General features: G+C 48.8%; 2 protein-coding genes across 5 annotated transcripts in view; both read right to left on the bottom strand.

Annotated features, from left to right (window-relative positions):
- Positions 1–9,123, bottom strand: part of LOC148112851 (uncharacterized) — a 41,987-nt gene that overhangs the window by 16,916 nt on the left and 15,948 nt on the right. For 2 of the 3 annotated variants that reach the window (XR_015728753.1, XM_087873214.1), the window contains exons 2-3: positions 1,502–1,589; positions 1–42 (exon numbers count right to left, since the gene is read on the bottom strand). The gene's annotated coding sequence lies outside the window, so the exon portion shown is untranslated. Of the gene's footprint in view, positions 43–1,501; positions 1,590–3,664; positions 3,724–9,123 lie in introns of those variants that run through there. The other variant, XR_015728754.1, reaches the window with a different exon arrangement.
- Positions 3,739–8,274, bottom strand: LOC132712612 (uncharacterized). 2 transcript variants are annotated; one of them, XM_060694705.1, is made up of 2 exons: positions 4,005–8,274; positions 3,739–3,828 (listed from the first exon to the last, which is right to left on the bottom strand). In XM_060694705.1, the coding sequence occupies exon 1, from the start codon at positions 7,298–7,300 to the stop codon at positions 4,502–4,504; it is 2,799 nt and encodes a 932-aa protein (XP_060550688.1). In that variant the 5' UTR covers positions 7,301–8,274; the 3' UTR covers positions 3,739–3,828; positions 4,005–4,501. The 2 variants fall into 2 exon arrangements, with proteins under 2 accessions (XP_060550688.1, XP_060550687.1); XM_060694704.1 differs by having other exon boundaries at positions 3,745–3,831.

The raw sequence follows: 9,123 nt of genomic DNA, 5'->3' as shown, positions 1-9,123 counted from the left end.
CTTTATTTTGGTACAAGGTTTTCTGGTTTAGATTCTTATCTTCTTTTTCAGTAAAAAGTTGCAGGAATGGGAAAGAGCAATTGTATAGAATATTGTTTATAATTCATTACAATGCAATTTTACATAGAGCTACTCTAACATTCCAGTGCATTCAAAAGACTGATTAACAGGTGCTAGAATACAAAATAAAGTTAACTGAACTTGAAGTCCAGTATCTTTTTACTAGTAAACAAATCCCTTAAATTTAGTGGGATTACTTCTGATTATTATCCTATTCAAGTGCTGTAACAGGTTTTTACTTTCAGAGTACTTCTATTTTTAACCCCTTAGGAACTTTAATATACCAAATTGCATATTAAAATTTCATCACCTTGTATTGATTAAAGAGAATAACTACAAATTTTAGCTTATCTTGGATGGTTCTTTTCTTGCTTAATTTGCTATATACACCCATATAAAGATACCAAAGGCCAAATCTAGAATGTCATATCTTCTCCCAGGACTTGGGTAGCAAGGTCACAGCTACTACACTTTGTGTGCACAATTATTAGGCAAGTGTGTATTTTGACCATATCATCGTTTGTATGCATATTTTCCACCTCCACGCTGTATAAACTTAAATGCTTAGTCGATATAAGCAGATCAAGTGCTGTGTATTTGTGTAATGAGGGACGGTATGGCTTAAGGAAATCAACACCTTATATCAAGATGTGCATAATTATTAGGCAGCTTCTTTTCATCAGGCAAAATGGGCCAAAAAATAGATTTAACTGACTCTGAAAAGTCAAAAATTGGAACTCTTTCAGAGGGAGGAATTGCTAAGCTGTTGGGGTATAATCACAGAACCATCAAAAGTTTTGTTGCAAATAGTTAACACGGTTGCAAGAAATATGTTGAGAAAAAAAGCCACACATTAACTGCCAAAGGTTTGAGAAGACTCAAATGTGAAACTATCAGGAACCTACTGTTCTGACCTAGACTTCCTGAGTCATTAAAACACAAGAGTAGTCCCAAAAATCTCTTTTATTGCAACAGCTGTGAATTCTGTTCCTTCACAGATGAGTCCCAATTAGTTATAAAGAGTCCTTTGGGAGACTTCCTTTGGGATAATCACCCACCTTTATCTCCCTTGACACGCTGCCAAAGACCTAATCGGCAAAGCCACAAGGAGTCCAGAATCAAACAGAGCTTCAGGCTTTAAGCTGAACTGAATGAACAAACGTGCCTTTGCTTCTCTTTTAAGTCTTATGGGAGGGCCAATCATCTCCCAGCCCTATTCCCGAGTCGTCCCTTTTGTTTTAGTTGTTCTTGCCTTCTGGCAGCTCTGCGCATGTGCGCGCTAGGAACAGGCTCCCCCTGTTCCTCTGCCTCGCTGAGGTCCGACTCTGGAGGCTTCAGAGGCAGCACACACCTTCCAGATGGCCCTTTCTTTGCCTCTGACGCAAAGCCCTCGTCCAAGCCTTCCCCAGGACTGGCCCATGGTCCTCCCCAGCCTCCTCACCTGTCCGGTTCTGCTGTCAGCTCCACAGGCTGCTGGCGGACCACAACACCCATTATCCTCCAGCGCTGTCATATTCCAGAACTGCAACCTACATGGAGGGTCCAGAAGTACAAGATGCTCAGTGCTCAGAGACATGGCCAAGGTAAGGAAAGCTGAAACCCGTCCACCACTGAACAAGACACATAAGGTAAAACAGCAAGTCTGGGCCAAGAAATATCTTAAGACAGATTCTTCAAATGTTTTTATGAACAGATGAGTTGAGAGTGACTTTTGACAGACTGGATGGATGGGCCCATGACTGGATCAGTAGTGGGCACAGAGCTCCACTTCAACTCAGATGCCAGTAAGGTGGAGGTGGGGTACTGATATGGGCTGGTATTATTAAAGGTGAGCTAGTTGGACCTCTTCAGGTTGAAGATGGACTCAAAATCAACTCCCAAACCTACTGTCAGTTTTTAGAAGACACTTTCTTCAAGCAGTGGTACATCTTTCTGCATCTTTCAAGAAGACCATGATTTTTATAGAGGACAATGTTCCCTTACATGCATCAAAGTACTCCACTGCGTGGCTAGTCAGTAAAGATTTTAAAGATGAAAGAATAATGACATGGCTCCCTTTCTCATCTGACCTAAATCCTATTGAGAACTTGTGGGCCCTTCTTAAATGGGAGATTTACAGTGAAGGAAAACAGCACCTCTCTGAACAGTGTCTGGGAGGCTATGGCTCCTGCTGCACAAAAAGTTGATCATCAACAGATCAAGAAACTGACAGACTCCATGAATGGAAGGCTTATGACTGTTATTAAAAAGAAGGGTGGCTATATTGGTCATGATTTTTTTTAAATGTCAGAAATGTTATTTGTACATTTTGAGTTGTTTATTATTCTCACTTTAACAGATGCTTTAACTTTATTTATTTATTTAACTCACTTTAACGAGATGGGCAAATTTTTGTTTTTCATTTAGTTGCATAATAATTCTGCACACTAATAGTTGCCCAATAACTGTGCACACATAGATATTCTCCTAAGAAAGCCAAAACCTCACTTTTACTTTCTTAAATATTCAGGTTTGAACTTTATTAACATTTTGGACTGACCAAGAGCACTGTAGTTATTCAATAATAAAATTAATCCTCCAAAATACAACTTGTCTAATAATTGTGCACACAGTGTAGTCAGGTATATGATATGATGTGTTAACCAGATATACCATCTGTTTATTCCTGGATATTCTGGTTATCTGGTTCTGGTTATCACCTTTAAAGCGCTCCATGGCTTAGGACCTGGTTATTTACGGGACCGCCTGCTACCACCAATAGCCTCCCACCGGCCAGTACGCTCCCATAGAGAGGGGCTCCTCCGGGTGCCGTCGGCCAAACAATGTCGGCTGTCGGCCCCTAGGGGGAGAGCCTTCTCTGTGGGGGCACCTACGATTTGGAACGAGCTCCCCCCGGAGATACGTAGGATCCCGGATCTGCGCACCTTCTGCCGCGCGCTTAAGACTTTTCTATTTTATCAAGCTGGCCTCGCCTAAATCTTCCCCCTTTTTAAATGTGGAAATTTTAAATTTTAAATTCGTCTTATTTATAGGGTCATGGGTAAGGCGTTTTAAATTGGGGAGCCATTTTGGATTTAATTCTGTTTTAAACGTATTTTAATGTTTATATTGTATGTTTTTTAAATTTTGGCTGTTCACCGCCCCGAGTCCTTCGGGAGAGGGGGCGGTATAAAAATCTAATAAATAAATAAATAAATAGATAACCTAATTGCATATTTGTTGTTCTGTTTGAATTGTCCAGAATTGATTGGAGTTGGGCAGCAACAAATAAATAAATTCCACTAAGTACAATTATCTTACTTATATTTAGTTAGTAGCTATGTTAGCAGTTAGCAGTATCTGGATTCTTGCAAAGATTGGAAGCACTACTTGGCAAAAGAAATTTCCTCAGAACCTGCTACAGCAAATAGAAGCTTCATAATTAACTATTTCCATAGAGGACACAGCACTGCAGACAAAATTAGCCCTTCCATAGATTCTGAAACAATTATTTTCAGACATTAAAGTACTGTATAATTTGTCTACAAGAATATTTGCTGCAATTTTGAGTAATTTAAGCCCTTAAAGAACGAATTAACAACTCTCAAAAAGGTGTTGGTCCTACCTGATACGCCCGTTCTCTCCCGCGGGAGGGAACGGCAGGCAGCGCGGGTAAACTCAGTCAGTAGACCAATCAAGACCGGGTCTGCAATGACGTTTAGCCCCGCCCTTCCTGCTGCTCTCTTCAGTTTATCGGCGAGGTAATCACTGCAGACTGTTGCGTGTCTCCTGCTGATAGAAAGGAAAGGTGAGTACAACCCACCCCACCCCGACACCCGAAGGCGCAGCCCCAATAGGGAGGGGGCTGCCTGCCGTTCCCTCCCGCGGGAGAGAACGGGCGTATCAGGTAGGACCAACGCCCTTTCTCCTCCCTGGTTGGGAACGGCAGGCAGCGCGGGACATACCAAAGCTTGATGTCCAACGGGAGGGCAGTACTCGGGCGAGCCGCAGATCAGGAAACATGGACCCGTTGTAGGACCCGTCTGCCGAACGCCGCATCAGCCGACGCATAGGCATCCAGACGGTAGTGTCTAATAAAAGGTGTCGGGGTAGACCAAGTCGCCGCTTTGCAGACTTCTTCCAAGGACGCTTGAGTAGCCCAAGCTGCGGAGGTGGCTGCACTCCTGGTGGAATGTGCAGTCACCCTATTGGGGACCGCAAGCGACTGTGACTCATAAGAGAAGGCAATTGTGGCCCGGATCCATCGGCCCAAGGTCGGAGCAGAAACCTTGATCCCCATCGTGGTAGGTTGGAACGAGACGAATAAAGCCTCGGTTTTGCGAAAGGAGGCAGAACGAGAAAGGTATATCCGCAAAGCCCTACGGACGTCGAGCTTGTGCCACTGTTCCTCGAGCCGGTGAGACGGGCGAGGGCAAAAATTGGGCAAGGCGATCTCCTGTGATCAATGGTATACAGAATTCACTTTGGGAAGGAACGTGGGGTCCAAACGGAGGACCACCTTGTCGTGATGGAAAACACTTAAGTCTTGTCGGATCGACAAGGCGGCCAGTTCGGAAATGCGACGAGCGGATGTAATCGCCACCAAAAACGAAACTTTAAAGGAGAGAAATTTCAGGGAAGTCGTCCGGAGAGGTTCGAAGGGCGATTGAGTGAGAGAGGACAAGACCTTTGAGAGATCCCAGGTAGGGAAACGGTGAATGACCGGGGGGCTCAAGTTGGAAGCGCCCCGCAGAAATTGGCGGATCAGTGGATCCTTGGTAACAGTTGTCAGAGAAGCACATGCGGAGATGGAAGCCAAGGCCGCTACTTGCCGCCTCAGGGTAGAAGGGGCAAGGCCAGAGTCGAAGCCTTCCTGGAGAAAACCGATGACGTGCTCAACCGAGGGCGAAGTCGGACAAACCTGGCGGGCCGAGCACCATGATGAAAAGGAGCGCCAGGTAGACTCGTAGATACGAGCGGTGGAGGGGCGCCGCGCAGCCTGGATGGTTTTGATGGCGGCAGGGGGGATATTGGCCCTCGTCAAGAATCCCCGCTCAGTCTCCAGGCGGTTAACTGTAGCCACTGGGGCTCTGGGTGGACCAGAGCCCCCTGCAGAAGGCAAATTCACTCGTCCGGTATTCGCCATGGACTGGCCGTGGACAGGGAGACCAGGTCCGAAAACCAGGGCCGGCGAGGCCAATGAGGAGCTATGAGGATCAGCTCCGACTTCTCCTGTAGGAGTTTCCTGAGGACCCTTGCGATGAGAGGCAGGGGGGGGGAAGGCATAAAGAAGCACCCCCCAGGGCCAGGGAGAGCGAAGGGCATCCACCGCCTCTGTTCCTGGGGACGGGAATCTGGAAAGGAAACGAGGGACCTGATGGTTGGAGTGGGAAGCGAACAAGTCAACCTCGGGAAGGCCAAAGCGGTGAGAAAGGTCCAGAAAGAGGTCAGGGTGAAGCTGCCATTCAGAATGGTCCACCCAATTGCGACTAAGAGAATCAGCCTGAACGTTAGACTTGCCAGAAATGTGAGAAGCCGTCAGAGAGGCCAAGTGAGTCTCGGCCCAGAGGCCGAGTTGTAAGGATTCGTGAAAGAGGGATCTAGAGCGGGTGCCACCCTGCCTGTTAACGTGGGCCTTGGCGGAAACATTATCGGTTAACACAAGAACGTGCTTGCCCTGAAGAAGGGGAAGGAAATGACGTAAGGCGAGAAAAATCGCCCGTAATTCCAGAAAATTAATAGAGGAGTCCTTCTCCGCTTCGGTCCAAAGGCCCTGAACCATATGGGAATCTAAGTGCGCCCCCCAGCCGGAAAGGCTCGCATCAGTAGTAAGAACAGACCGATGAGGTTCTCGAAACAGGGTGCCATTGGCAATAGCCGAAGAAGACCACCATTTTAGGGAGTCCAAAACCTTCGAAGGAAGGGAGACTTTGCGCAACGAGGAAACAGATAGAGAACGCTGAAAGGGAAGAAGGAACCATTGGAGGCGCCTGCTATGTAAGCGGGACCAGGGGACGATGTCGAAGGAGGACACCATTTTCCCCAGAAGACGGGAGAGAGCAAGAACAGACATGGGCCGGCCGTCCAGACATTGAGAAGCCAGGTCAGATAAGCTGGCCTGACGAGACGGAGAAAGAAACACCATGGATGACACTGTGTCGATGACAGCCCCTAAATGCTGGAGACGGGTCGAAGGCGTTAGAGAACTCTTGGCCCAATTGATTAGGAAACCATGAGCTTGAAATAAACGGATAGAAGTAGAAACATCCTGCTGAGCCCCGGGAAGGGAGGAGGAAAGGATGAGAATGTCATCCAAGTAAAATAAAATACGAATGGGAAGGGACCGAATATGAGCGACAAGGGTCGCCATCAATTTAGTGAAGACTCTGGGCGCAGAGGAAAGGCCGAAAGAGAGAGCCCTATATTGATAGTGAGAGCCCCTAAAGTAAAAACGGAGAAATTTACGGTGGGGTGGAAAAATGGGGACATGCAAATAGGCCTCGGTCAGGTCGACCGAGGCAAGGAAATCACCTTCACGAATGCACTCCAAGATGGTGTGAAGGGAGTGCATTTTGAACCGGCGGTATTTTATGAACCGGTTCAAAGATTTCAGGTCCAGTATGGCCCGCCAGCCCCCCGAGGATTTGGGGACAAGAAAGAGGCGAGAGTAAAAACCAGACCTGCGTTCTGATGGAGGAACGGGCTCGATGGCTTTAATTTTAAGAAGGTGAGCAACAGCAGCCTCCATACGGGCACGGGAAGGAGGATCATGAGAGAGAGAACAGGGGACGAAAACCCGAGGAGGAGGTGAACTAAACTCCAAACGAAGACCCTCCCGAACAGTAGAACAAACCCAAAGATCAGAGGTAGTGGCGTCCCAGGAACTGGAAAAAAAGGAAAGACGGCCCCCTACCAAGGAGTCTGGAATTCCTTTAACGAGATTTGCGGAAGGGGCGGCCTCTGCCGCCGCGGGGAAACCGTCTCGGGGGGAATCTGGAATGGGATCTGACCTGAAAGTCCTGGTTCTGCATCCCTCTGGAGGGGAAGCTGCGAGAGGAGCGGTTGTAGGAGGTGCTGCTGTCAGATGGACGAAAGGACTGGGCCCGATAATAAGGCTGTTGACGAAAATCCGATCTACGGGAAACAACTGGAAAAACTTTCTTGTGATCTCTGGTTTCCACCAAAATAGGGTCGAGGGCGGAGCCAAAGAGGGACCTACCCTCGTAAGGAGAAGCTGCCAGACGCCATTTACTCCTGGCATCAGCCTGCCAATGGTGGAGCCAGAGGAGCCTCCTGGAGGAGACGGAAGACCCCATGGCCTTGGCTGAAAAGCGAGCCGTGTTGAGGGTGGCGTCAGCTGAAAATTCCATTGCGGCCAGAATTTTATTAATGTCTTGGTGGGAGCGTGTGTCAGAGGCCGGGAGGCGGTCCTGCAGCTGCTTCAACCACAAAATGGATGCCCTGTTGAAGAATGATGCCGCCGAAGCGGTTCTTACCGCCCATGCAGAAGCTTGATGATTTTTGATCAGAGTCCGCTCGGCACGTTTATCCTCAGGACGCAATGACTCCTCAGGAGGACCAGCAAGATGGGAAGAGGAGGCTAAGGCTACAACTGGAGCATCCACAACCGGCACCTGTAACAAGTCAGAAAAGTCAGTAGGAATAGCATAGAACTTTTTGTCCTGAGAATTGGGCAAGGGGCCAGTGCCCGGAGAGGCCCATTGTCTCTTTACCACATCCGTGAATAATTTCGGTGCAGGCAAGGTATCCACTCTGCTAGGTTGTTCTGAAAAGAGAGAAGCAGATGGGTCATCAGAGGAGGAAGCCGCTCCCTGGGAAGTGGGAGCAGGCAACATTTTGGTGACAGATAGGGCCTTAAAGAGCAAGGAGCGGAATAGGTGGGGTTTGAAAAGGCCAACGAAAGCTGGTTGGTCAGGCTCCAGACCCTCATCATCAGGCCATTCTTGGTCCAGGGCAAGGTCCTCAGCGGACAGAGAGGCCTGGCTAGCAGAAGTTGGAGAGCAAGGTCTGTCCAGGTGGGGAGAAGCCTCTCCCCTGTGGGAAAAACCACTGACTTGACTGGCGTAGTCTGCCACCTCCGATTCCGCACGCTGGTTGAGGCCCTCAGAGATCCCCTGGCGTATAGCTGATGATATAAGAGAAGCCAGGGCAGGAGAAATAGAAGAAGGCAAGGATTCCAAGGTAGCAGGGAGGGGAGGTGGTGGAAGGACAGAAGATGGGGGGGCGGAGGGGGGGGAGGAGGGGGGGGCTGGCAGACAGAAGAAACAGCAGGCAATGGAGCTTGAATGGTGGATTCATGAGAGAGACCCTCCTGGGGTAGGGTGGCAAACAGAATGGCCACTGCACTGGAAGAGGGAGAAGCCCCCATTTCAAGGCGATCCGGTGAAAGGGAAGATCTGTGCGTGGCCTGGGGCTGAATATGGATATGGGCAGCCTGGGAATTAGCATCCAGAGTAGAGGCCTGAGGGGGTTGAACAACAATCTCCTTGGCGGCCTGCAGCTGCGCTTTCTGAACGGCCCGTTCCAACGCCCTGTGCCTACGCTGTTCATCCTTCTTAAGCTGAGATGATTTATGGGGCTTTTTATGGCTCTTCTGAAGCCCTGAAGTGCCCTCCCCAGGATCGCTGTTATGGCACTTCCTTGGATTACTAGAGACAGTCCCACGGCCAGCTCTGGATGAACGGGAGTCCGCCATTTTGCAAATCAAGTTTTGGCGCGAAGGGGAAAATGGAGGGAAGGCCCCAGTACTCACTGCGCACCACACACGACAAATCAGCGAAAATTCGAAGCACCAGGAGGCTCGCCAAAAGCTGCTAAGCAAAGGCTTGAGAAATAGCAGCGAAAACGTCAGCAAGGGCGAGAGGGGGCGAGCGCGTTGCAGGACAGGGCTCCGGAGCGAACTCGTGGGCCCAGCCTGATAAGGAGCCAGCCGGCAACCTGATTAACGCTAGGAGCCGTCCAGGGAACAGGAGAAGATTCCAAGCCGAAAGGCCTCTCGATCGCCCAGATAGCTCTTAAAAGAGCTGTTTGTTTGTTTTGCTCTTTTTTTTTTTTTTTGAAGAA

The sequence above is a fragment of the Pantherophis guttatus genome, chromosome 7 (genome assembly GCF_059756535.1).
Source record: "Pantherophis guttatus breed Tessera chromosome 7, ASM5975653v1, whole genome shotgun sequence".
NCBI lineage: Eukaryota > Metazoa > Chordata > Lepidosauria > Squamata > Colubridae > Pantherophis > Pantherophis guttatus.
The sequence above is the reverse complement of the archived record's forward strand: the minus strand, read 5'-3'. Positions and strand labels throughout refer to the sequence as shown.

Bases quoted from the DNA above. Each gene is read 5' to 3' on its own strand.
- LOC132712612 (XM_060694705.1), bottom strand. From the start codon at position 7,300: ATGCCAGGAGTAAATGGCGTCTGGCAGCTTCTCCTTACGAGGGTAGGT.